Here is a 27696-nt window from a genome sequence, read left to right as displayed (position 1 = left end):
CTTTATTTCTTAAAATCTTTAAAAGGTTTTATTTATTTATTCATGAGAGACACACAGAGAGAGGCAGAGACACAGGCAGAGGGAGAAGCAGGCTCCACGCAGGGAGCCTGACATGGGACTCGATCCCAGGACTCCAGGATTACACCTTGGGCCGAAGGCGGTGCTAAATCGCTGAGCCACCCCGCTGCCCACAAATTGTTACCTTTAGAAAAATGTTGTTTTGCATTCATATAGAGATGTAAAATTCAGCTGAAATTTTAAAAACTAATGGCTACTTGTAATCAAAGATTTAGATGAAATTCTTCATAATTTTTTGGTCTTCTGAAGGTCCTAGAATTTAGATTTTTAAAGTAGCCCTATAAAAGGAATGTTTGGGACCAGATCCGACGGAAAATAGAAATGGAAATGTTTTAAGTAGAAGGAATAAATCCATAGGAACAGAAGGAACCCTCAAACACATTTGAGTGACTAGGGGTGGCCCCATGGCAAACATCTGAACTGGTGGGGAGGCAGGAGTATGGCCAATGCCACTGTCAGAGGGAAGAGGACCCCCTCCCAGCTCAGCCACTGACCCCACCCACCCCATCATCACCACTGGCTTTGGATTCCAGAAGAGTCCTGCAGGATTTCCCCTCCTGACAACTGGCATCCTGGACCCAACAACAGGAGGCCATTTTCTCTTTTTTTTGGTATCTTCCAGAAGGGACAGTATGGTATGGTACTCAAGCAGTGGGCTTTGGCTACCAGAGTTTGAAGCCCAGATTCCTGGTTAAACAGCCATGTCTTTTGCAGCAAGTGATTTTGACCTCTCTAGGCCTTGGTTGACTCATTGGTAAAATGGTGGTGATGGCCGAAACTGTCTCATTGGGCAGTGGTCGGCACATAATAGGGGCTGGATAATTGTGACTTAAGTGACCCTCCTTCTAGAGGTTATTGTGAAGTTATTGTGAAGTCTGCCAGTTCCAGGGGGTGGCCAGGGGGTGGGGTTCTGGGGTATCATTTTCTGGGTGTAATTGCTTTATGGCCTGAGAATTTGTTTCTTAATTTTGATGGATCTGTGGCTAGTGCTGTGGTCATTTCCTGTGGATTCTTCAGAGAAGGTTCCAGAATATCTAGGGAAGCATACAGGCAGCCATCTTAGAAGAGCTGGCCATCTTGGTGGGCTGACCTTGATAGCTGATACCCAGATTTTAGTTAGCTGTTTATTTGGAGTACTTTGGAGGATTATGGGGATTGGTGGGCTGGTCTTGTGGCTTTATTTGCATAATAAGCACTTAAGTGGATTGATGTTAATTTGGGGGATTGTATGTTAATTTGGGGGTACTTTTGAGGGTTGTTTTGCAACAAAATCTACAGAGAATGCACACAATTTTTGTGTGGACTGAGACTGAATATTACGTAGGAAGCTTTCAAAGGGTTCATGGAAGTATTTGCTACTTTTTCTGCCCTCCTTGGGGCTTATTTTGCTCACCTCTGGTAAGCTATGCTAGAGGATTAATTTGGCTAGGATTAATTTTATCTGGAAAATAGAACCAGAAGTGGATTTTTGGGCTGAATTACAGAATCAACTTAAAGTTTCATTTGGCCACTTTCAGAGGGTGCAGTGGTTGATGCTGAAGAGGAGCTGGTCTCACTCTCCCACTTCCCCAGGAAGCCACACCAGGGGTGACCATAAGCTTAAGGTATGACCCTGGGGATGAAGATTAGGGAGCCCAAGTGGACATCAGGTCCAAGCCACCCACAGTTCATTACAGCTTTACTGAGTTTCATGTGGGGCCTGTGAATGCTGATGACCCCCACCACCAGAGTTTATAGTGTATATTTCATTTTAAGTTAAGACTCCCCATTTTTCCCTTTATTTGTAATTTTTAAAGTAAACTATGTTTATGAACTTTGCATTTTTATGATGGCTTATTAGGGAAATGAACCCTTTGTTACAGATTTTTACCCAGTCTCCACCCATTCATATTTTGTTTTATATAATCTTAACTTCCTATAGCCCACCTCACCCCCATGGCTTGTGGCTATTAGGTCATATAGAAGGGGCCTCCTATAAACCAATATTCTGATTGTAAATATACCCATTTTAAAGTACATTAAAAAAATTAAACATGTGATTGATCAACCTAAAATTCCTTTGTGTATGGAGTGAGGTAGGGATCCAGTTTAAGTCTGTCCCCAAGTGTTTATCCATTGGTTTAAAAACCATTTCTTTCTGATAGCTTGTTCATTTTTTCTGCCAGCTTTGAGGGTAATTGACGAAATTCTGAGATACTTATTAGAAGTGTACAATGTGAGGATTCAATAAAGGTCTACATTGTGCACAATTTGAGTAACCCCACTTCCCCTCTTTTGAAACTGCATTCCTGAATTTCCCCCGTATACGTGAGCCCATACCCTCAAGTTGGACAGAGCCCCAAACTGAAAACCTATTTCGGGGAGACTCTAGGCACACTGTGATGCTATATATCAGGGAAGCTGGTGGAATGGGTAGGGTGGCAACCATCAATGCAGAATTCTTAGACATGGGCCAATGGTTTTCTATGGGGCATGGGTCCACAGGGGTGGACCTTTATGAGTTATCTGCAAATTGTTTTCAGATACCCAAATCAGGTCAACAAAAAAACAGTGTCAAGATTTTACCCCATTTTATAAACCTTGGGGACTTTTCCACGTGGGGCTTCCCATCTCCTATAGCCATCAAAACCGTTAACAGGTATTTGCTCAAAACTGCAAATAATTCACAGGACTCACATCTTTTGCTCACATTTAATTTTTATTTTGATTTTTTTAATGCTGCACAAGACAATATTTATTTCATTTATTTCATTTATTTCTTTTATTTCATTTATTTCTTTTATTTCATTATCTCTGTTTGCTGCTGTTATTTTAATTACTGAAAGAGAGAGGGAACTTTTGTGGCCTTTTTCCTTTTCTTTTTCTCTGTAGGCCGCCTTAAGCCTTCTAAATTTGGAATATTTAAGCAAGCGGAAGGGAAGAAAAGGGGGTTTCGCAAAATCACTTGGGGAGAAAAGGAAAGGTTGCGTTGTTAATCATGCCCTATGGTGGGTGATCAACTGCGTGTACAATTACGTTTCACTCTTAATTAATTGTGCTTAAGGCTTTAATTAAATTTGGGTGTTCCCTTCTTAGAGCAGCTCATACTGACGAAGGTGCATGCGCTGAATGATGTCACGGCAGTCGTTGAACACACGGCGAATGTTCTCGGTGTCCACAGCGCAAGTGAAGTGGGGGTAGCAGTAGTGGCGCCCATCTCCACTAGCAGTGCTGATTCTCTGTGGCACAAACACAAGAAAATGGAGTCAGTGCCACCTCTCTACGATCATCAACTGGGGACCTGCTGAGGACTAGCTGACCAGCTACTGATGTTATGTTAAAGCTAAAATTCTCAGTGGCTATCAGTGACATAAAATGGAAGAATTCAACAGTTTAATCCCCAAATGTTCAAGTAAATTTGCACTTCTGAGAAAAAGAACCAGTAAAGAGAGATCTAAAGATGGACTCTACTCACCAGAAATTCGTCGCGGATGAAGTACTTGGCCCGGGTCACGCGTGGGTCCTCTCCGGGCTCGGGAGTAGCTGTGAAGAAGAGAAGTATTTTGGTAAGGTAATTAAAAGGTTAGGAGCAGAGCTTGAATGCTGGCATCCTTGTAGCCCCTTATCTCCTGGGATTTTTCCATATGCAAATTAGCAGAAATAAATTTTTCTTGCTTCCCTACAGACCCCCTTATAGTTTGGTGGTGCAAGTGAAGGGAGATTTCCATTCTTAGAGGTGGTTCATTTAGGTGATTCTTCAACTCTACGTATGAAAAACCTCCAGAAATGGAAACTTTTAGCACTTTCATGAATGTATAGGACCAATGAACTTAGACATGTCCCAGTGCAATGGCAGAAGGCCACACGTACCATCCTCAGGAGTAGTGTAGCGAGCAAATTCTGGAAAGTAGTCCTCAATCTTCGATTTTCCAGCAAGGACTTTCTCAGCGAGCAGGTCTTGCTTGTTGAGGAACAGAATCACAGAGATGGTGCGCAGCCATCTAACAAAGAGGGAGGCAGGTTTAATGTCCAGGAAAAGAAATCATTCTTTCTGGGAGGGGTTTGACATTCTTACGTGAGTCTTTTTATAATAGTGCAAATACAGGGCCTTGAGATCACAGTAACAGGACCCCTGGGTGGGAGGGTGGGAGAAGCCAGGGAAGATGCTCCACAAACCTGTTGTTCCAGATGCTCTTGAAGAGGTTCAGAGCCTCCTGCAGGCGGTTGGTCTGGTTGTCCTCCCGAATGACCATGTTGTAGCTGCTGCTGGCCACCACGAAGATGATGGCAGTCACATCTTCAGCACAAGAAAGCAAAAGCAATGCACGTTAGAGGTGAAAATGACCCTTAACGATCGAAAGAGCAAAACGTGCTTATAGAGCTGAGAAGTCCATGGCTTCCATACCATTGAAGCATTGGATCCATTTGCGGCGTTCATCGCGCTGGCCACCCACGTCAAACATGCTGCGGAAGATAAGAGGACACCGGGTCGCTGCAAAGGGCTAACACCACTCCACCACTCTGCTGGTGGGAACGTAAGGGAACCATTCTGTTTCAAAATGGGAGTCATTCACTTACTGGAAGTTGACTTTGTCCACCTGGAACTTGGTCTCAAAGATTCCAGAAGTCAGGACACGGCAGCGAAGCAGATCCTAAAACAAAACCCAGGTCAACAGATCTCCCCAAAACCAACTGCAATATTAGTAACTGCGAATTGGAAAGCAAAATCTTGACTAGCTTGGAATGAGGGCTCCGAGTCCCACGACCAAGAACTTCTGCATACCTGATCACTGGGCACGTAGTCAGCCTGCTTGATGACATCAATCTTGTCCAGGAAGCTGGGAGGCAAGGAGAGACACACCGCGGTTTTCAAGGAGCTCATAAGCTCATGGTGATTGGCCCCCAATTCCTGCCTCGCTACAAAGCTGAGCTCAATGGAAATGATGGTGTCATCGTTACGTGGCGTTAAGTCAATGGGAGTTTTGCCTGCGTTGGGTATGTTTATGACTCAAAGCTTATGCCTCAGAAAGGTTAGCTCAAGCAGCATTTAAGATAAATGCATTTGGCTGATGAGATCTAGGAACCAGGAAGTAGGATGGACTCTTGGGGCCCCTGGCCTACAGGTACAGCACAGGACAAAAGGTGGGGTTCTGGTTCTGTGCAACCAGCAGAGGCCCCCAAACCAGGCCTATCTGATCTTGTGCCATTTGAAAATGATTGACTAAAGATTTAAAATTTCTCGGGTTGTTTGGCTTGGACTAAAATGACAAGTAATCTGAAAACTGTATACTTATGCTCCACACATTTTTTTTTTTTAAAGTAAAATGGCACACTTAAAAGCAGCAAGGATTTTCCCCTCAAGGGACTCATGAAAATGAGATTGTTTGAATTACTCAGAATGGGTATCCCTTCCTCCTACTTTTTAAGAATCTCACTTATTAAAAGAGAACAAAAGAGGTTGACACAAGAGGCCCTTTCTGGCCTAACCACACCGAACAGGAAACGAACACAAAGTTCCCTTCCGTTCTATTTGGTCCATGAAATAGAACACTCCAGAGAGGAGACTTTTAGTTATTAAAAAAAGAATCCCATAGCCCTCCAAGGTTATGGATCCTTCTCTGGCTTGGATCTTGCACAAAAGAGGGGCTTGGGGCTTGAGAGTGGATCTTCCACTGGAGGGGAAGTTATGTGGAAGAGGGGGCCCCGGCCATAAACTTCCCAGAGCAAAGAGGACCCTGCTGGTGTTGCTGGACTAGACACACCATTAGGAAAAATAACTTTGGAAAGATCGGGGGGTCATTTAACTAATATGCAAAGTTCATGTTAAAACTAGGGGGGAGTTTTGGGGGCGTGCCGAGGGGAGGAGGGAGGGGGTATGGAACTGTTTGAAAACAAAAAAAATCACAAAGGGAGAAGAAGTCTACTGAACGACATTCTGCAAGTTTTTTCTCCCCTTCTTTTTTACCAGTTTAGAGTTAGTCTGGCTTAGAGGATACACTAACTTGCCCAATCAGTCCCACATTACAGCACCGGTCCAGAAATAGCTCCCCAGCCGCCCTGGCCTCCAGCATGTTGCCATGGCAACAGAACCACAGTTCTATAAATAGATCATCAGCACCAAATCTTGTGAGAGAGACATCTGGAGCCCCGCCAGCCAAACCCCAGCTCAACAAATAAAAATAGGCAGCTTAAGAAATGGGCAAGAGACCAGGATGGCAACTTTAACGTAAAGGCAGTTAAACCAGACACACGCTGGTCAGCGTGAATGCGGGGCTGTTCCAATCATCCCGCCAGGGAAGACATTTTAAAAGTTTGAAGCTGGGTTTTTTTTTCCCCTCCAAGTTTCCTTAAAACTTTCCATAAACTGTGCAAACGTTGCCATTTTCAGATAAAGTTGCAGGAGCAACTGAATGGTGCTTTAAGAGAAAACTTTTAAATGGTGGGAAATAAAAATTAAAAAAAATAATAATAATTTAAAAAATCCCAGAAACCTGGCTGAAATTCCAGTCAATGAACTTGTTACACCCTCCCCTGCCCCCTTCCAGGGCACTCAAAGCCTCGAGGGTTAAACCCTCCTAATCTTGTACCTGTGCTTCTGACTTGGATCCAAAATACAAAACGCAAACAATTCCAGGATTTCCATTTGTTTTGAGTTACTATAATTAGCACTTCCAGCTTTTAGTTCAAACTTTTGAGAAAATCAGGGACTTTGTTAAAGAAGTGGTAGGGGGTTGGGGTCACAGGGACCGGCCAAGATGGACTGTTTTTCTGTTCCTTGAGAAAACACACAGATTGGCGTGTCTAGTCCACTGCGACACAGCTCTGTCTGTGACAACTGGAAACAATCCACTGGGCACTTCCTATGGGAAGGCGGGGCCAGGGAGGGAGGAATTGATAGGTTTCACAGACCCTACGAGAAGCTTCTGTGATTTGTAGATAACAGGATTCTAGGGGACTTGCTGTTTGTTTGCTGTTACCTGTTCCTCCCTCCTATTTATTCAACCGGTGGTAGAGTCACAATAAATCCCTCAGGTTTGGGGCTCCTAAGTAATGCACTTGTTGCTGTTGCTGAGCCAACTGGGAACCTTGCTCCTGACTCCTTATTTTCTATAGCAAAGTCGTTTCTGAGTTTCAGCTACCTACATCACCATTTGTCACCTCCCTCCCCCCACCAAGTCATAAGACACCCCAACTTCAGAATATTTTCACCGAGACCACGTAGCGTGTTTGCGCTACCTTCAAAAACCCTTTATGGCTCTGACCGTCATGTATTTACTGTGTCAGGTACGGGATCGGGGAGGCTGTAGGCTATTTAAAAGGCAACGCTCCAGGTAGGTATGGTGCTGTCCATTGGAAGAGAGCTCAGGAGGGGACAGGGCAAGGACCCCACAGGGGGAAGCATCCTTGAATTAAAGCCCTGTGTGAATGAACGAATGAATGAATGAATGAATAATACGGGTAGGCAATGGAATTCAACACAAAACCTCAGTCCACATGAACAGCATCCAGTAACGCTGGACACGTCCTGCAGTCCCTTACCTGACTGCAGAAATAGCAAGGCCATCATCAGCCACCAAGGAGGGGGAGGGGCATGGTTCTGTCATCATCATTTGTTAGGTTTTTAAATTATAGCAATAAAATATAGTATTTTTACATTATTCAAAGCCCGAGAGCTGCCCAGTCTTCCTTCCAAAAGCTTGGAGGTCAATCCAATTAATTACTTCAAGCTAATTAATTACGAACATCACTTTACTGCAAGTAATTATCATTTTGCTCTCACAGGCATTAATTGTTTATATAAAATAATGTCACTGCACTGAAAAGTGCAATTAAGGGCTTTCTGAAACAAATGAATCAGACTAGAACTTTCTACGTGCAGGTGGAGCTGACTGGCTGGCGTCTATGAACAGAAGCCCTCTGCCAGTAACTTCACAAGCGGGAATTGAGAGTTTGAGCACTTTCTCCACGTGTGCGTATCCCGCGTGTGGCTGTGGAAGAGGGGTTACTCACTACTGGGCGCAGTCAATCAGCTGGTACTCGTTGGAGCGCTCATAGCAGGCACGCACTCCTTCATCCTCCCACAGAGCCTTGGCATGCTCATAGAACTCCTGAGAGCAAACACAAGAAAGGCCAGGGATGAGCATGTGCCCTGGGCAGGAGCACGACCCCTCCCAACCCTCCAACTCAGGCACCACCAGGTGCCCTGTGACCAGCATGGGGTGGGATTCCCGGTGGTGAGCCAAATTAATGACTCTCTGCTCACAAGAACTTTCATTCAATTTGTTAAACGTAATTAAAAGCCAAAGTAATTAATTCCTGCTGTCCTCTTATTGTGAATTAACTGGTCCTGGGTAGTGTTCCTCCTATGTTATTTTTTGGGGGGGCGGGAGGGGGAACACAGGGCAGAGTAAACTACTGAATCATTTTGTTTCCTCACACAATTGCCTTTATGGGAAAGATATACATTAATCTGAATTAGGAGAATATGCCAAGGAATGATTCAGTGTTGTGAAAACAAGATATTTCATTTGTAAGATGTGCTGGGATGAAATTTCCCTTCCAGGAAAATTTGAATTTTACCCCAAAAATATGATGGTTAGGAATTGCTGGCAAAGCTGGCCTTCTCGGTGCCCATCCCTCAGGGAGGGTGGTGATAGGGAGAATAAAAGGAGCAAATGACCTCTGGGTTGTTCTGAACTGCAGTGGGGGTTACGATGCCCATTTCATTTGAACATAGAAACGTTTTTAATTATTTGGGGGCGATATTCCCTTAACAAGGAAAAGAGGTTTTTTCTTCGATGTGAATTCAGCAAGAGAAGGATTAAAAGTAGGAAGGGACACAGTCTAGCTATCAGCACAACTAATAAAAGGTTACTGTTCTGGTGCATTTTCAATAGGCTGCCATCTCTTCTTCTATTAGAAATAGGCATTATATATATTGTGCTGACTGCTTGAATTTTTTTTTCCAAGCAAATGCTGTTTAAAAAAAAGCACCTAGCCCTACTTATTAATACTGCTTCCCTGCTAGTAGTAGTAGTTTGCAGCCAAGCCCATTTAAAATACACAAACACAAATTCCCAGGAAAGCCTGACAAAAGGCAACAATAACTCATTGTTTTAACTGTAGACAAGTCCTTTCCTTCTGGGCCTTATAAACTTGCGCATCTTTCCATCTTGTTTCCCCGTTTTCCTCTCATAAACTACTCCTCCCCTACAAACAGGGGTGGGGGGGTCAAAATGTATATGCTTGGGCCTGGGCAGTTTTGTGTTACCTAAAAATAGTCCTTTATGGAACAGAGGATTTTTGTAAACAGCGTCCTGCACACCAACCAGGGCGCACAGAAGAAAATCTCCAAGTTATAATTTAGGTGAAAGTCCTTTTTTTCCCTTTTTTTGCAAAAAAGGGAAAAAAATGAGAAAGGGTTTCATTTGCCCCAATGCCAAGGACTGATTTTTGGGAAAAACAAGACAAAAAAACCTTAATAAAGGTCAACTAGCAAATTGTTTAAAATGAGAAAACTCAGGGCTGGCACTTCGTTTCTGCATTCTTTGGTATCTTGGGATACTTTCCTCTAACTGGACAATTAGCATTTGTGTGCCATGTTTAACATACAGCTTTGCTTGTCACAAGTCGTGTACAAGGGCATGATTAAGGCTGCGACACAACTCCTGACACTTTCCCGCATGAAAATTTACGATCTAATCAGGTTGAAGATTAAAGTGTGTTTACTTGTGGGGATGGGCGAGGCAAGATTTACAAGGGGTGATGGAATTCTGCTCACCCATTTTGAGCAAAAGCTCTAATGATCTGATTATTAGGGTTTTGTTTTGTTTGTTTGAACATTAAGGATCCTAAGGGAATTCACTTTTTCCTAAGAATCAGGATTGCTGAAACGAGTTTTGCCCGAAGTGTGTGGCTTTGGCACAGGTGTGCCTGGGGGTTGTGTGTCACCCATGTTCCTGTGCCACATACAGGTGACTCGCCAACAGAGCTCACCACCTGTGCCGCCCAGCGTGCCGGGGAGGGGGTTAAAGGGACAATCCAGGAGCTGAGCTTACAGGAGGGAAGTCAAAGTCAGGCACGTTCATCACGCTCAGAATGTAGTCCACTCTGAACTGGTTCTCAGGGTTGGCCAGCTCCACGGGGGGCACCAGGTTGCTCATGGCGGCCACGATGGTCTGAAAACAATTTAGCAAAGAGGTCAGGGGGACAGCACTGTCTGAAAGGGAGGCGAAGAGAAAAGAGAAAGGACCCAGACACGTACTTCGATCGCCTCTTTCAGGTTGTTTTTGATGTCCTGAACTTTGGTTGCCTTCTCACTACAGTGGGATTGAAAAGAGAAAGAGATCATATTGCATCACATTGATGAGCAGGGCCTCTTTAGTCAAGATATTCCAACTAAAAGCATAGTATTCTGTTCTTGTAAGAGCCGTGGCTTCCAATCTGTCCAGATTGGAGGTTCCTGAATAAAGGATGGTTTCAAATTATCACTCCCAAAGGTGTGTCCTGAGGACATGCCCGATTGGGGCAGATTAGCAAACTGGCATCAAGATAATGATCAAGTCTACTGTACCAGAAGTCAGGCCTGGCTCATTGACCGTTTCAGATGGGTTCCATTTTGTGAAGCTCCCACTGCACAGCAACACTCCTACAAGGTTCCTATTGGCCCTTTACAACACCCCTGTGTGTGTGTGGTGTGTATATTGGGGCTGGGGGAGGCTGATAGGTCAATCACATATTGGGGAGGAGAAAAGGTTTCATGGTTCCACTTGGGGCTTACTCCATCACTGGATTAGTACAGGGAACCAGTGAATGCAGATGAGGATACTATGAATTTTAAGAATTTGGGGCCGTTTTTATTAAGTCACCATGTCAGTCACCAGCCAGCAGCAATGATGTTTTTCAGTGACATTAATATAGGTTGATCCTTTGATATGAATAGGGATAATGTAAGATTCTGTCCCCAGAAGGCTTCATGACCTGGGACTTGTGTGCTGGGGGTGGGGGGTGGCAAGGGGGGGGGTACCTGTTAGGAGAAGTTAAAGGTTTAGCAGCCTTTTTAATTACGATTTGAACTTAAGTCATATAGGACATGTGGGATGATCTTTATTCAGAGTCACTGGGGCTGTAAGTAAAGGCCACACCCTTTGGCTCGTGGGGGCGGGGCAGGGAGGGACCCTGATGGAATGTGTCAAACAAAGTGCGGCAGGTGTCTTTCAGCGCTGTCATTTGAGACAGGACCCAAGCAGATTCAAGTCTGTGTCTTCAGGGAATAAAAAGGACCTCTGCCTTGGGGTATAAATCTTATCACACCTATTGCCTCAACCTTGTGGTTTTGGGTGGGGGGGGTGGAAGGGAACCCGAATGCAGGACACACCTACAGTGCATTAGAGCCGCACCGCAGGAGTTGATATTACTGTCACGTGGCAGGAGGGTGCCACCCCTCAGAGGGAACTAAGGCTGAGGAAAAGTGAGTCACAGAAGCAGAAGGAACAGAGCCTCCTCTTTTTCTTGCTGTGTAGGACTTTTAAAAAGAAGCTGAAGATTCGTATCTGTGAAGCTTTCACTTGGTGGATTCACCAGGAGTCCTGGAATGGGGGGGGAGAATCAGGCCTGTGACCACCCAGGAGAAGAGGAAACACAAGGAGGGGGGGTTGGTTAACAGCTCCTGCAGGCTGCAGGGTGGTTAGTAGTAGAGCAGGGTGCAAGGGGTGCAGGGTAGAGGGGAGGTGCAGGGGGTCATGTGCTCACCTGCCAACAGCCCTGCCCCCCGCCCATCCTGGCCTTGGGCGTTCTAAGGAATAGCTAACATTTGCTGTCTCAATCCTATCAAAATAGAGATCTGCATATTGATCTGAGGGGCGAGCCCAGATTTCGGATTTCATTTCACCCCTTCTCCAGAGTCAGCCCTCTTTCTCCCTTAAACTGGCCTCTGAGAAACTGCTTTTGATATCGAAGAGGCTGGTTTAGGAGTGTTCTCATCAGTGGGGGGAGGGTATGTTGTGGGGTGGGGGTAAAATATGGTCCCAGGAACACGCCCCCCCGTCACACCCACTTAAAAGTGCTGAAGTCAGGAGAGCTTGAGGAGCAGACATGACAGCGAGAGGCGTCCTGCAAACAGTCCAGCAAACCGGGAGTGTGGGCATTCAGGCCTCGATGGGAGGCTGGGCTCTGGCCCCCTCCTCTTAATGCAACCTCCCTACGCTGTCCTGACCCTCCTTGTGGGGCTTTTCTGCTCTCCACATGCACCACTCACTGAAGCTCATTTCTGAAATTAGGAACCCTGTGCAGACCCAGTGCTACTAGGGTCAAAATCAGTTATTTAGACATGAGAAATTTCTAAAGGATGTGTGTTTGCCCCTAAAGTTCACTTATGGACCCAAATTTACCTAAAATCCCACGGGACAGATCCATTCCCATTCATTAAAAACAGGCTCCATTTGCATGGTAATGAGAGCCATTAACCTTCGCTTTCAACGTCTCAGAGTAGTTAAAATTAGAGATGTCCGGGTATTAAATACCCAAATGTACGTACAGCAAGAGGAAAGTACCTCCAGAAACTAGGTTCTTTCATTCAGTTTGATATTTTGGTCTAAGTAGTAGTATGATAATTGGAAAACTTCCAGTCTTAAATACGGATATTTTGAGAACGTGTTCAGTATTCATCTACGTATGTGAATAGGTGTGGGAGTATATCAAGTATAAAACAGCTAAAATAGAAATCTAAAATCTAATTCGGGTGTGTAATACTAAAACATAAAATTCTTCCATTGAAGCAATTACTATGTAGATGGAGATATTATACTGGGGCTGGCAGGTTTATCATCATTTTTACTATCACTTAATGAATTTAACGTTGATTGTGAAAATCAGAGAAAAATCCCTCAGAGGTCTCTAAAACTACTTACAAAGCCAAATTATGTATCCATGATCAAGTCTGCATGGACTAAAATATCAGGACTGGGGCTGAAGTGCTTTTTAGCACATTGCTCCCCCCTCCCCCCATATGTATATAAAGCCTGTTGTCAGGGTTTGAATTTTAAGAGCCCGTCCCCTCCCCCTCGTCAGCTGCCTAAGGGGTAGGGGGGAGGCTAGGTCGTCCTAAGAGTCTCTTTTCCGTCCTATAATACCTTATCATTGTGCTTTTGTGGGAAAGGACAGACAAAAGAAGACAGCAGACAGACGCAGGATACAGGGATTGCTGAGACATGCAGAGAATTTTTATTTATCACGTATGTTAATTCTTATATTTACTTGCAGAACAGTCACAGATAGAAGTGCAGGCAAGGTATTAGTAGGGTGCAAGGGTCTAGTACACAGTAGGTGGTTAAGGGCTTGTCAGGTAGTTCTCAAACGCCAACTTTTGGTACAGTAAATGGTCACTTTTATGTAGATGCCTTTGAATTGCTGTTACACTAAGTTTTTGCCAATGAAGGATTTCATGTCATGTATTTTTTTGTGGGGTTTTTGTAAATTGTTTTTGTTTTTTTTTTTTTTGAATTTTTTTTCGGTTTTCGGTTATCTTTAGAGGTTAGGTGGTAGGGCCCCATTCCCCTCCCCCCCACAACAGAATAGTATTCTTATTAGAAGTTCCTAAGACCAGGCAATTCCAGCATGCAAAGTGTGATAGGACATAGCCAGGAAGATGAGAAACTGTAGCCATCATCTAGGGATAATATATTCTAAAAGAAACAGATGAACAAACATGTGTAAGTTACTTTGTCCCAGGATCCTTTGCCCCGCCCCACCCTGGCCTCAGAAGCTATTTCTTTGAGATACCCTAGGCTAGGTCAATTGGCTCTGCGTGTTCTCATGAGAAATAGCTGCTTCATCACTGCATGCTGAATGTGCAAGCAGACCTGCAATGGTTACCTGGCATGCGTGTGCGTGTCGGCATGTGATGGGGAGTGGGGATGGAGAACTGAAGAAACACAAAAAAATTGATAATGAATGGAGAAAAAAAAAAAGCGGATGCCATCGTGAATTTCCTATCCACTAGCTAACACAAAATGCCTCCAATTAAAAAAGTACTTGAAAATCTTGAAAAGATCGGAGACTTTTCGAGATCATTCTTAACAATGACCTCCTGAGAGGTGCCGAGGCACTTTTTTTCCTCCCCAAATTACAGACAGTGCAGCACCACGTATTTTAATAGGAGAGAAAGATTTTTGTCTCCCCCCCTCAAAGGTCTGAAATTTTAAAATCAGACCAAGCACTGGGTGGAGGGAAATTAGTAGATAGTTTTTAAAAACAAGTAGCCAATTTGAATGGACAGCTGGGGTAGGGGTGGGGAGTGGGGAAACAAACCATACGGAAAAACATCAATTCTCGAAATCTTAAACTGATCAGCTAAAGCTGAAATGAAATCTATAATTTGTCCCCAGCTGGATTTAATTATACTTAAAGCTCCCCCCCCCCCCATTACGTTCTGCGCTTCCCTCGCTCTGCAATGTTAAGAGACTGTTCATGTGTCATGTGCGAACGTAGACCATGATGGCTGATGGCCCTGAAATGATTTTGTTTCCTCCCCGGGTCTCGGTTTCCCAGTGTGATCTTCGTGTGTGTGTGTCTGTTAAAAAAGTTTTTCTGTTTTTGAATGTGCCTACCCATCGCTGTTGCTCCTTGCAGCTTGCGGGTCCTCTTCGCCGCCCCTTTTAAAGAGAGATTGAAAGCTCACCTAATCTGCAAGGCACCGCGATTTCCCAAAAACCCCACACAGCCTCTCTACATTCCTAAACAAATGTCCGCCATCCTCCCGGGTCAATCCTGGTCGCCTTCCTGGCTAAGTTGGAATGTCTACTGAGACTGCGGCCGTGGAGGGAAGAATGCCACACCTCCGCCACCCTATTAGCCGAGCCCTCTGGAGACTCTCTGGTCGGGTATACAGAAGGGACGGATAATTATTTTCTTGTGCTTTCACTAAATGTACACGCATCAGGGAGATAAAGCAGTGATTTATCTCACAATTCTTTTGAGAATATAGCAGCTCGTAAGGCTTATTTCTCCCAGATCTCAATCTTTCCCATGTTGTATCTGAACACACAAAGGCAGACATGCCTGATTTTTGCCCATGATTTCCTGGTGCAGTATTAATTTCCTCCCTTCTTGTAGTCGGGGTAACTACCTCTAAAGTGTTTTTATTTATATAATTGTTCCCGATAAATTGTCATCAATTAAAATTGTGTCTGCACCATGAGGCAGCAAAAAAAAAAAAGAAAAAAGAAAAAAAACTGGAAGAACAAAATCCACTACTACCACCATAAAAAAATAAAAAATAAACAAGCAACCAAAAGCCCCCAAACCCTACTCAAAACCTAATCTTCATAAATGGTAGGAATTCCTCCTTGAAGGTGGGAAGGGCAGCGCAGCTAAGCGTTCTACATGGGTTTTTTTAATTGATTAGCTTATTAGCTCAACCAATGTTAATGGCACCTTCCCCCACCACCCCAACATGAGGAAGAGTTAGCTTTGAGTTAGGAAAATCCACACTTGACCTCTGTATTTCTCAAGGTCAGATTAATATTACACTTTACTCTCAAAATGTAACCGGCCCGGCAGTCTGCGGATAGTTAAGGCAAATTTAATAGCTCAGCCCAGCCCTGACAAAGCGCACATTTACGGGAGTGAGGAGGGAAAGGCCCCGCGCCACGCAGAACACCCCGAGTGGATGGATGTCACCATTATTTCATAGGGAATTCCTAGTGAAGAAGGAAACCGCTTTTGTTGCAATACCGCAGTGAGGAAAAAGAAAAGAGGAGGCTCATTTGAAGGAGACAAAAATAAAGTTTCTAGACTCACACGAAGAATTCCCCTGTATGTCACTTCCACGGGCTAAATTTAACATCCTGAGAGATTACCTATGGCTTCCTCTACCAGGCAGGCAGACTGGGAATGTTGCTTCCTCTTTTTAAAAAGAAAATAGAAAAGAGAAGTTCTGGTTTAAATGCCTCGTGTGTGTTACAGACTGCTCGTCAAGGGAGAACCCTTTCTCTAAAAATTAAAAAACTGTAGGGCAGCCTGGAGAGTGAGGAAGCCTTAAGTTATGGCAAGGATGTCCTACCTTCTGCTGGACTCAAGAAGGTAAACAGCGGCGGCTGCGTCCTTTTAAAAATGCTAGCCATGTCCAGTTTTAATCAAAATATTTATCCAGAGGGTACATGGTCAAATTATTTTTGCTTAACTAGCCTCGTGAAGAAGCACTCCCCGGCAAGTTGCGAGGGGCGGGAATAATTATACAAGATTTATCTTTAAATTACAAATTCACATAACTAAAAGTCAGTTTTGTTTATCAACTGCTGGCAATCTCTGGGAATAGGGCTTTATTGAAGGGTGTGTCAGGAATTAAGAATCTCAGAATTCGCTTTGTGACAAGTGAGAGTGAGCCACTCTATTAGTGACCTGTATGTGCATATTGATAACACATCGGGTCACTCCTAAAATTGGTAAAGTAGCCCATCCTAGCGAATCCATACTTAAAGCATAGAAATCATCCTAAACTAAAACACCCAGTTGTATGTGTGACATCATCCTCAGCCCGGATTAGCTGACCTAAGAAAATTCTAGAATGTTCCATTAAGGGCTGCCTTTAAGTGCAGTCCTTTTACCTCTGAAAGGTAATAAAATCCATCATTGTGTCCTCAGTGCCTGGTGCGTAGAAGGCATCCGTACGTAAAGTATGTAAATGGCATTTTATTTGGGGGGGGTGGGCAGAGGGGGTACCTTTGGTGCATAACAAACTATGCAGCCTTGACTCAATGTCCCCTTTCGAAACCAAAGGGGATGCAACGGAGAGACAAGTTTTAAACTGAACCCAGGTTTAGGGAAGGGATTAGGACTGCTAACCAGCTAGTAATTCCAAACTAGTGCCTTCAGGTGTTTGCAGTCTAGTGCAGTGAATGGCTGTCACCCCAGTGAAAGCAGAGGACCAGAGATTTAGTGTCTTCTGTTTCCCCAGGGGGGAGGAGGGGGTGTCCATTTGGGGTCTGGAAAGAAAAGCAGTGCCCTGATGATATTGAAAGCTCCCCTCTGTTTGCATTCTTCATGGCAAACAGGACCCTACATTTCTCTTAGGTCCCTCACTCTTAATCTTTGTTCTCAATGCGGTATTGTCACCCTGTCCCTATACCACGATGCCTGCAAGGACTTTTCAAAGGCAAAAATGCCCCTTGACCCGGCCGGCCGGAAGTACCTAACTCCCAATCTCCATCACTTACATGTCTCCTTTTTCTTTCTTTAGGCAAGACTATTGATTTTTTTTTTTTTAAAGAAAGGGAAACAATGATTTGCCTATAATATTAATTCCAAAGGGGGCTGGTGGGGGAACAATTAACAGGGACTACTTGCCTCTTCTAACTTTGTTTTAGATGAGGACATTATTGAAACAGTGTTTTTCTCTAATAGCTTAAAACATCCTGCATTGGTGCATTGCGCTGACATCTACTGGGATGCGGGGGTGGGGGGGGGGGGCTTCTCTGCAGTGGCCAGGGTGCCCGCAAAGGGGGTGGCCTCGGCAGGTGTCAGCCATGTTGAGGACCCACTGCACCAAAATCTGTGGGCAGATCTGCGGCAGACCTGTCACAGGGCCAGCCAGGTGCTGTTTTCCTGGGGTGGGGTGTGGGGTGGGGGTGTTTTCCTAAGAACCCTGGTGCTTTATTATTACTGTTATTATTTATTGCTGCACCAAAGATTAAAAGGAGGGAGGGGGGAGGGGAAATCCCCAAAGAGCTCTTCCCTGGATTTTCTAACATGTAGGCTGAAAAAATTAAGTGAAAATTGGCTACCCAGCCCCCAAAATCTACCTAAACTTCCTAAAGGTTAGTATCAAACGTGTTAATCCTGCTGTGCCCTTGCACAGAGTTGACACTTACTCTCCATTAAACCCATTAACATGCAGGATCCTCATCTGCTTCACAATGGTGCTTTTACCAGATTCTCCGGCACCTAGAAAATGAAAGTAAGTCTCAGGTTATGAAGGAGGCATTTTACACACTTTGGGCAGGGAAGAGGACTGCCGTCTTTTCCATAGGAGCAGCACGCAGAAAAAACAAAATAACAAGACTTGCAATTTTCCTTGACATTTCGACGCAGAGAAAAATGAAACACATGTACAACTCTGTCTACCTGCAGTATTCACCATCACCGTTAACGAGAATTCAAAAGGGATTGCTGTTTTCAGGATTTTTCTGTCCCCCCCCCCCTCTTGGGTTGCTTTAAAATTTGTGGGGTGGGGAAGCCAAGGGGCAAAGGGAAGGAATGACGCAATTTTGTCATATGGGGGGGGGGGGAGAGAAAATTGAAGTTAAAACTGAAACTGAATTCTTGAAATAGGAGCATTCACTTGGTGAAACGCACACATCAATGTAGGCAGCCACAGAATTCACTGTTTGTTGGAGGTTTCATGGTTAAAGCACCCAGGATTCACAAACAATGCCCAGACACCGCAGTCTCCTTCAGCTTTGCACTGACGCAGCATTTCCCTCCCGCAAATTCTCACAATGCAGCTTCTTTGCGGGCAGCTTTCTCTAGCCTTGGGCTACTCAAAAAATCAACCCCAACCCTCAAGGTTACGAGGATCCTCCCTCCCTCCCCGCCAAAGGTATTATCCTAAAGATAAATTCTCTCTGGATACAAGCACCACCATGTTGCAGGGGCGGGGGGGGGGGGGGGTAGCTGGGGTGCTGGGTGGGGGGAGTGGAAGCCCATCAATTATATGTCATCTTTCTCGAAAAATACATTTTTAATATCAAACGTAGTGCTTGAGAACAACCATATTCACATACAGCAACAACTGTAGAAAGTCTTAAAAGGACACGACTTAAATCATGAGGAAAAATATTCCTGGGAGCTACTGAATTTTCAGAACCCCCAAGCCCTTCTCTGGAAGTCAGAAGGAGCACATGCCTCCATTTTAAGTCACCTTTCATTTGTAAACATATATTTTATGGGGGGGAAAAAAAAGGCACATTTCCACCCAGCTAGAAGGAGGATTGCTATTTTTTCATTTTCTTTTTTGCAAATGTACACTCTCTTCAACAGATACTCTTTGTGTGAAAAATTTTTTGCCCTCCTCCCACACAATCCTGTTTGGGTTTTTTAAATTTTTAATTTTTTTTACCCTTTTTCTTTTTTTTTTTTCACTTTTCATTTTATTAATTGCTTTTGTTTTACTGCCCAGAGAGCAAAGCATTCCTCCTTCTCTTGCCTTTTCATAAGGCTGTAATCAATATCTGTAAAAGTTAAAATTAGTTTCCACAGAAACATTGATTTCAAAGCAAACACTGTATCTTAATGAGACCAACTCTAATAAGTCAAAATATTATTCTCTAATAATGCAGAGAATACAGGACATTAATCAGGATCTGCAAATTCTTTTGTCAGAAGTGTTAACGTGTGTAACACCTCTCTCTCACAGACACAAACAGGTCTGTGCCTCAGTTTCCATATTTATGAAATTAGAGGATTGGGCTGAAAAATTACTGCAGGGGCTTTAGTGGCGCTGTAATTTACTCAATTTCATGTGATTAATAAGATGCATTTACAAAGAGGATCTGGGGTATCATTAAGGTTTCCTGGAGGGGGGCATTATTTGGTGAGAACTACCATTTAAAAATGCAAAATGTGTGGCACTGAGTTGGGCTGCAGACCCTTATGCCAGGGGCTATCAATAAATCATGATAAAATGTAGCCATAAAAGCTAGGACACCTGGGGAAAATTAGCCCACAGGGATGCAAGGTGTGTTTCAGAGTAACAGTCTCAAATTAAGTGGAGACTTTGTGATCTCTGAGCAAAGGTGTCAGAAATCTAAGGCACCTTTAGTATCACATTTGTTTCAAATTAGTATTCAGGTAGAAGGATGGCATTCCTAGGAAAGATTCTAGACTTTTCCAGGCTTCTACTTTGAAATCAAGTTATATACACATTAATATTCACATAGCATAATTCTACCTTTAGCAGTTTTAGGCAAGACTTCAACACAGGTTATCATTTAATTTTTGAAATGGCAAATGCATAAACACCAGACTTATTACCACTTAATTTTCAGCTTTATAGAAATCTGGACCCAGGAGAACAAAGGGGTGACCCATCCAAAAAAAAGCAAACCAAACACCACCAACAAAGAAAAATCAACCTTTTTACATTTTTATTCTTTATACTCAAGCTGTTTTGTTGAAATGTGACCATGAACTAGGCTTCAACCTAGCAAATTCACAAATTAACTCAGATAGCCAAATTACTAAGGAAGTGGAAAACTTCCATACTAATTAATGCTTGTGTAATTCTTCTGGTCATTTCAACAATTTCTTTTATGCTTCTGTTTTATTTTGTACCATCCCCCCCTCCCTTAAGGAAAAAGGAGGAAAGGCCATCTCCTTATAGTTAACACGCCCCCCCTCCCCGCCTTTTTTTTTTTTTTTCTGGCCAAAGAAAAACCGCAATCAAGAGAAAACCCAAAACCAAACAACCAAATGTCACTTGACAAACAACTAATTAACGTCTTTTCATCTCCTTCCACCTGGAAAAGAAGTCTTCTCCTGAAAGCGCTCTCAATGCCCCCTCCCACCTTGAAAAGGACCCAAAAAAAAAAAAAAAAAAAAAACTCACGCCATTTCCAGACCAAGAAGCCATTTACAGACAAATGTCATTTTCCAGTTCTGATTTGTGAATGTCTTTTTTTTTTTTCCTTCTTTCACAAAGCACTCTCAATGTGGCCGACTAACAGGAAAATGTGTGTGTGTGTGTGTGTGTGCGCGCGCGCGCGCGCGTGTGTGTGTGTGTGTGTGTGTGTGTGTGTTAATGGTTTGGTGCTGGTGGTGGTGGTGGAGGGGCTACAATTAAATTCTCTTTGCTTTTCAAAAAGCCTGCATGTCTGGAAGAGGATAAAAAGGTCATACTGTAAAAATGACGTGTCATTTGGCTTCACTGGGCACTTAGCGTACTAACTCCATTTTTCTTTTTTTTTTTTAATTTTTTTTTTTTAATTTTTTTCTTTTTTGGGGTCTTAATTTTATTGGATTCTCCTGGTCTTCCTTCCACGGCCCGACCCGGCCCGGGACACGTCTGCTCCGCGCACACGGCGTGTCCTGCCCGAAACGCACCGAGTCGCGCCCAGCGGCGGCCGCGCTCCCGCCCCCCGCCCCCCCGCTCCGGCGCCACGACTCGCCCGCGCCCCCTCCCCCCCCACTGCACCACCTTTACCGCTGCGATCCCTTCCGAGGGGCTGATGTCACCCGCCCCCCCCCGCTCCTCGGCCACTTCCCCCGCCGAAGCCTCCCCTTGGCGAGGTCCCCCCCGCCCCGCGTCACCCCCTCCTCTCCGGCCCCTTTCTTCTCCCTCTCCCAACAAATCACACATCCCACGGAGGCGGGTCCCCCTCCCCCTGCCCGCCACCCCATTTCCTGTCCCCGAAACCCTCTTTTTTCTTTTTTTTTTTTGTCGCAGTCTCCCGAGCCCGGCGGGGCTCCCCCTCCCCCTCCCCAACATGCACCCAAACCCCTGGCGTCGTGTAGGCCTCGCGGAAAACAGAGAGAGAAAGAGAGCGAGGGGGAGGCGAGAGAGCGCGAGACGGACGGACGGACGGACGGACAGAACGGGCGGGCCGGGGGGGGGGGGCCCGCGCCCGCGCCGCCGCGGCCCCCTGCCCCGTTTTGAGCCCCCGCCCGGCCGAATCCGCGCCCCGGGGTCCCCCTTCCGGCCTCGCCCCCCCGGGGACGGCCCGCGAGCGGGCGGCGGGCTCGGGAGCGCGCGCCCGGGGCGGGGGGCGGGCTCGGCGCGCGCGGCCTGCGGGGCGCCCCGAGGGGCCCCCGGGCCGGGCCGGGGCCGGCGCCCCCCGCCCCGCCCTTACCCAGCAGCAGCAGGCGGTGCGTGGCCCGGTAGACCTGCTTGTCCTTCTGCAGCTGCTTCTCGATCTTTTTGTTGGCCTCGCGCTGCGCCTTCTCCTCGTTGCGCTGGTCCTCGGTCTTACTGTTTCCGAGGCAGCCCATGGCGGCGGCGGCGGGGCGCGGGGCGCGGCCGGGCTGCGGCGGCGGCGGCGGGGCCGGGCGCGGGCGGCCTCACGCGGGCCGGGAGGGCCGGGGCAGCGCCGGGCGGGCGGGCCGGGCGCGGGCTCGGCTCCTCGGGGAGGAGCGCGCGGGGCGGACTGCGGGCCGCGGGGCGCGCGGGGAAGGGAGGTTGGCGGTCGGACCGAGGGGAGCGCGAAGCTCCCCGCCCCTCGAGCCGAGGCCGAGGGGGGCTGATGGCCGCCGCCGGGCCGAGGCGGACCAGAGCAGGAGCTGCGGGAGCTGCTGCCGCCGCTGCCGCCGCCGCCGCTCTTATTGCCTCGGCCCGGGCCCGTCGCCGCCCCGACCCAAAGCTTTGCAGCGGGCGGGGGGAGGCGGGGGGAGGAGGAGGAGGCGGCGGCGGCGAGGGGGGTGGAAGGAGGAGGAGGAGGAGGAGGAGGAGGAGGGATGAGGAGCGGCGGCGGCGGCGGCGGCGGCCGCGGCGGCGGGGAGGGCGCGAGCTGGCGGAGGGAGGCGCCCCCCGGCTGCCCGGGAAGGGGGGTCCCTCCGCCCGCGCCCGCGCCCGCGCCCGGCCCGGGACGGCCCGGGGAGCCGCCCCCTCGCCCCCCGGGCTCGGGCCCCGCTCGGGCCGGGCCGCGGGGGGAGAGGGGGCGGCCCCGAGCCGGTGACGACCCCTCGCACGACGCCAACGCTCCACCCCCCGGGCCGCGTAGCCCTGCGGCCCCCGAGGCCGAGCGCCCCCACCCCCCCTCCCCGCCCCTCCCGCGGGCGCCGCCGAGGGGCCGGGGTGGGCGGAAGGGGAGGGAGCGCGAGCCCGAGCCCGGACTTCGGAAAATTTTCGAAAAGAGAGAGAGAGAGAGAGAGAGAGAGACACGGAGAGAGCCAGAGAGCAGGGAGAGTGTGGAAAAAGCGAGGCGAGCACGAACCAAAGGACAGAGCAACCGAAAAGGAAAATGTGTCCAAACACACACACAAATACTCAATAAAAATCCACACTACACAGCGATGGTGGTGTCTGGTGGCGGTGGCGGGGGGCGGGGGGCGGGGGGCGGACTAGATGAGCCGCTCGTCGCGCCCCCGGCGCCGGGCGCCGTGGCCCGAGCCGAAGGCGCCGCCGGCCCCCGAGCGCCCGCGGCCTCTGCGCCTGGCGCGGCCGCCCAAGTAGGAGAAGAAGGCGCAGCCCAGGAACACTCGGAAGCAGCAGGTCGCCCCGAACACGAAGCCGCAGCCGCGGCCCTGCTCCGTGCGCTTCTGCAGCAGGAAGTTGAGCACCCACGAGGGGCTGCGCACCGAGAAGACCAGGAAGACCACGAGCGGCAGGTGGGCGCTCAGCGCGCCGGCCTTCAGCGGCCCGGGCCGCCACACGACGCCCCCCACGCGCGGCGCGAGTAGTAGGCGTCGTCCTCGTCGCCCGAGTCCGTGTCCCACGCGGCCCAGGCCCTACTCGCGCCCCCGCCGCCGGCGCCCTCGCCGCCCCCGCCGGCGCCCTCCGCGGCGCCCTCGTCGGCGGTGGCGGCGGCGGCGGCAGCGGCGGCGGCCTCCGGGCCTCGGGCCTCCTCCGGGGCTTCGGGCGCCGCCGCCTTCTTCTTCTTCTTCTTCTGCATCTTCTCCAACTTCTTCCTCTCCTTCTCCTTCTTCTTCTCCTCTCTCCTCCTCTGCTCCTGCAGCTTCTTCTCCACCTTCCTGCGCTCCTTGTCGGTCAGGAACTTCTCGGGGGGCGCGCCCCGCGCCGTCGTCGGGGTCCCCTCGGCGTCCCCGCTCCTGCGCGGGGCGAGCGGCTCTCTCGGCCCGGCCAGCGCCGCAGCCGCCGCCGCAGCTTCGGCAGCCACCTCGGCCGCAGCCGCCGCCGTCTTCTTCTCGCTCTCCGCCGCCGCTCGGGCTTTGATCTTCATGGCCATCTTCAGCATGGTGGCTCGGCCCCTTCGGGGTGCCCGGCTCTCGCCTGGCCCGGGCGCCCTGCTTGCCCCCGGCCTCGGCCTGGCCGGACCCCGTGCGCCCCGTGTCGGGGAGGGGGCGGGGGTGGGGGGGTCGGCCGCGATCCCCGCCGCGCTGCCCGGAGCGGGGGACCCCGGAGCGGGGGACCCCGGAGCGCGCGCCGCGCCGCTGGCTCGCCCGCCCGCCCGCCTGCCCGCCCGGCCGGCCGGCCGGGGCGTCGGGCTGCTGGGCTGGCTTGCCTAAGAGTAGCGCCAAAAAGGATGAGCAAACGGAAAAAAAGGGGTGAGAACAAACCAAAAAGCACCCAACAACAGCGAGAAACCAAAAAGCACCGAGAAATGTCAAACAACTCAAAAAAGAAAAGTGCAGAGGCGCGATGGCACGAGTTTGCTGTTACCCTCAGGCGCTCCTCGGTTTGGCTCTTGGGCACGCCAATGGAGAGGAGGAGAAAAGAGAAAAGAGAGAATTGGGGGGGTGCCCGGCGGGCTCGGGGCAGGGCGGCAGCGCCGGGGCGCCCCTGCCCTGTCCCGGCCCCGGCGGCTCTTGCCCCGCGCCGGGCGACTCGCACTTCCTCGGGAGGCCACGGTGCACCCGGACTTACATGTGAGTGAGGTGCACTCACACGCAAGCAGTGCCTGCCTGCCTGCCTGCCGGCCGCCCGCCGCCGCCCCGCGCCGGGACAGGGGTTCGCTCCAGCCGGCGCCGCAGCCCCGAGCCGGAGAGCCGGGAGCCGGGGAGCCAGCGAGCGCCGCCGGGCCAGCCACCTGACGCAGCCCGCTCCGCGGTGCCGACGCGACTGAGTGTCCCCGCCGGAGACGGCGCTCCTAAGCAGCCCGATGACGCCCCAGCCTCTTCAGAGGACGGACCCACAGCGGCGGCCCCTATAAACCGAAGGGGAAGCCGAAAAATCGGCCCGCCGAGGACGCGCCCAAACGGGCCGCCGCGCGCGCCGGGGGTGCGGGCCGGTGCGTGGGGGGCGTGGGCGTGGGCAGGGGGCGCGGGGGGCGCGGCGGCGCGGGGCGCGGGGGCGCCCAAGGCGGTGGGCGCCGGACCCCGCCTCCCGGACCTGCCTCCCAATTTTCGGTGAGTGGTGTAGCCCTGGGCGGCGTGCAAAGTGTGCGACGGCGGCGCTCGCCCCTGCCGCGCGCCTCCTTACCTCCAGCTCCGGCCGGCGCACGCGGGGACCGCCGCCCACCCCTCCCCTTCCCCGGCGGCGCGCGCCCGCCCGCCCGCCCGCCCGCGGAGCTGGGTGTCGGAGACACTAATTAATCGCGACGCCCGCGGAGGGTGCTCAGCTGTCCTGGCGGGAGGCGCCGTGCGAGCGAGCGCTGCTGCAGAGGCCGGCGGCGGGCGGTGCGCCGCGGTGCAGGGCGCAGGGCGCAGGGTGCAGGCGGCGGGCTCCGGGCGGCGGGCTCCTGGCTGCACCCTCGGGGCCCGCGGCGGCTTCCCGGGCCGGACGGGACGCCTGCTTCTCCGCGGCCCGGCTGGGGAGCTCTGCAACAGAGGGGAAAAGTAGTTTACGGAACACGAATTAGTTTGAGCGTCGTTTAAAAACTTTATAAAAGTGTGTCCCGGCGCCAGGCACACGCACAGGACACGGGGTGCGGAGCAGCGACACTGAAGTTCTGCAACACCGACGCTGCTCTCCTCCCCGCGGACCCCCCGCGTGAGTCACTTGCACCCGTGTCTGCTTGGGTGCAGCTCGTTCGTTCGTTCATTCATTCATTCATTCATTCATTCAATAAAGGTGGTGCATGCGGCTCACCTTGTGCGCAGGTGAGCACAGGTGAGCAGGCTAAGACACCGCGACTGCCTTTGGTGGGTGGGCGGGTGCCACCACCTAGACTAGGTGGTCGTGAACTCTCTCCCACCCTTGACCTTCGTTGACTTAACAGACTTCCCGGAGCCTCCGGTTAAAGTGAGGAAGGAAGCCCACCTGTAAATGGAAACACACCTAACAGAGCTAGGGGCCAGGGGTGACTGATCCCACCGGACGCCTGGAGCCAACTGTCGCCAACAGTTCCTAAGTTTTCTTTGGAAACCGAAAGACACTAGTAACTGTTCAACGGCACTACTGAAATCCCCTTTCCCAAAAGTAAGAGAAGCTGTGACAGATGAAGATGTCACCTATTATTTTTCTTGGCCCCATCAGGTACACCTCCATCCCTGTTCTACAAGGCCTCTTTTTTATGGATCCGGGAGACAACAGGGCAATTCAAAGTCACTAAAAGAACACTTGGAGTTAAGCACAGGAAGCAGAAGCCGCAGGCCAGACCCTCATAACCCTCAGCAGCGAGGCCGCCGAAGGCCTCCGAAGCTCTCCGCCGGCCACCGGTTGCTGTGCTTGCCTTCCCCTCCTCACGCGCAAACTTCACCAGGTCTCTATCACACACATCTGGCCTCTCTTCCACACAAAAATATACCTTCTTTTGAAAAGAGCTCAAAAGAACTGCTGTTCCAGGTTGACTTTTTTTTTTTTCTTTACCTAAACCAGAGCGGGTAAAAATAGTGAACCCGTGGACCCAAAGGGGCCTGAAAGCCACCTCCACAGCAAGGCCTTCGGAGCAACTATTCTGTGGCTCTTCCGAGAGATCGTGACTCACAGTCATTCACCGACTAGATTAGACACTAGTTGAAGACAGGGCCCACGTTTTCTATCTTCCTATATTGAATAAAAACTTCTTGGTTGAATTTGATTAACTGACTGTGGATTTTTAAAAATTGGCAAAGATTTATAAGGAGGAGGAACAGGCCAGAAATTTGTTACGCTCCATTTGTACAAAAGCATCTTCCTTCCTGCTCCTAATGTGGCAAAACACAAATATACTGTATTTAAGAGGAACAAGGTAAATAGTAACCAATGATACTTATGCCAGTAGCTACACCTTACTACAGTGAACCTAATGCCCAGTCTCCTTATTTGGAAAGCCTTGAGGTGGGTTACCCTCCTCCCCCCCTTCTAGATAAACGTCACACCTAAACTTTCAAAGGGACGAACCTGTCCCATGTCACACTCAGAAACATATTCCAGGCAAGGTACAATTGGGACCATTGTCCCGGAAATGTATCGAGCAAGGTCAGACTTCATTCATTTCAGCCTCTAACCCAGCAGGCCATCCTCCAGAGGTCTTTGTTTTGTCTTAGTGTAGGTTTCACCTATATGTCATTATGACCACTGATGGACAAATAAAGCATTTACTTTGTAAATAAATGACAGCAGGTGGAATCAAGGGTTTACAGGTAAGCAAATGACACCGAGCACCCTGGAACACAAGCTCGTTTGTGGTCTGTTCGGCTTTCTGTTTTCACCCGACACAAACTGAAAGACGAGATTTTACTTAATTGGCGTGGTGAGCCGACACCGTCTAGAGTTTTCGGTCTAGCATTTGACCTACCCAGGCCTTAAAAGCTTTAATTTTTTTTAAAAAAGGTTTTCACATTTGGAGGCCACCATGCGTGACCTTTTCATATGAATTAGTAATTTATTCTAATAGGTCGCTGCCATTTTAAGTACCTGGCTTACGCTTTGAAAGTACAGCAATCCATTAGCATAATTCTTGGAACAGTTCAGCTAGAGTTTTTTTTAATGGAAGGGGCCTCTCATTTGGCTCTGGGGGAGATGGAAGTTGTGGAAAATTAAAGGCTCCAGAAAGGGGCAAAGGGCCGGAATGTCCTGAGGATAAAATGTCTAGGGAGGGCACAGGTCCC

At 49.1% G+C, this 27696-nt stretch overlaps 2 protein-coding genes and 1 long non-coding RNA gene across 17 annotated transcripts in view; 1 reads left to right on the top strand and 2 right to left on the bottom strand.

Moving 5' to 3' along the window:
• Nucleotides 1-2757: 2757 nt before the first annotated feature.
• The window catches only part of GNAS (GNAS complex locus), a 55196-nt gene continuing 30257 nt past the window's right edge, over nt 2758-27696 (bottom strand). Inside the window, exons 1-13 of one of the 14 annotated variants that reach the window (XM_049100631.1) lie at nt 24590-24616; nt 17925-17997; nt 14665-14708; nt 10322-10380; nt 10116-10235; nt 8068-8165; nt 4841-4982; nt 4636-4709; nt 4463-4521; nt 4234-4354; nt 3928-4058; nt 3533-3600; nt 2758-3296 (exon numbers count right to left, since the gene is read on the bottom strand). In XM_049100631.1, coding sequence (XP_048956588.1) covers nt 3150-3296; nt 3533-3600; nt 3928-4058; nt 4234-4354; nt 4463-4521; nt 4636-4709; nt 4841-4982; nt 8068-8165; nt 10116-10235; nt 10322-10380; nt 14665-14708; nt 17925-17959 — 1098 coding nt within the window. In that variant the 5' untranslated portion in view covers nt 17960-17997; nt 24590-24616 and the 3' untranslated portion in view covers nt 2758-3149. Of the gene's footprint in view, nt 3297-3532; nt 3601-3927; nt 4059-4233; nt 4355-4462; nt 4522-4635; nt 4710-4840; nt 4983-6063; nt 6144-8067; nt 8166-10115; nt 10236-10321; nt 10381-14663; nt 14709-17920; nt 18000-20661; nt 20803-21899; nt 22174-24589; nt 24617-27696 lie in introns of those variants that run through there. The other 13 variants (XM_049100626.1, XM_049100625.1, XM_025470543.3 and 10 more) reach the window with 13 other exon arrangements.
• LOC112674186 (neuroendocrine secretory protein 55) overlaps nt 13256-27696 on the bottom strand; it is a 58170-nt gene continuing 43729 nt past the window's right edge. The window contains exons 2-3 of the mRNA XM_035705908.2: nt 17925-17997; nt 13256-13739 (exon numbers count right to left, since the gene is read on the bottom strand). The gene's annotated coding sequence lies outside the window, so the exon portion shown is untranslated. The remainder of the gene's footprint in view (nt 13740-17924; nt 17998-27696) is intronic.
• On the top strand, nt 16655-26684 carry LOC118352271 (uncharacterized). Of its 2 annotated transcripts, none has more exons than XR_004809142.1 (2): nt 16655-16730; nt 25884-26684. It is a non-coding gene; the product is annotated as an uncharacterized LOC118352271 (long non-coding RNA). The 2 variants fall into 2 exon arrangements; XR_004809140.2 differs by lacking the exon at nt 16655-16730 and adding an exon at nt 25217-25774.

This window comes from Canis lupus, chromosome 24 (genome assembly GCF_003254725.2).
Source record: "Canis lupus dingo isolate Sandy chromosome 24, ASM325472v2, whole genome shotgun sequence".
In the NCBI taxonomy this organism is placed as follows: domain Eukaryota; kingdom Metazoa; phylum Chordata; class Mammalia; order Carnivora; family Canidae; genus Canis; species Canis lupus.
This window is presented reverse-complemented; position numbering and strand designations above follow the sequence as displayed.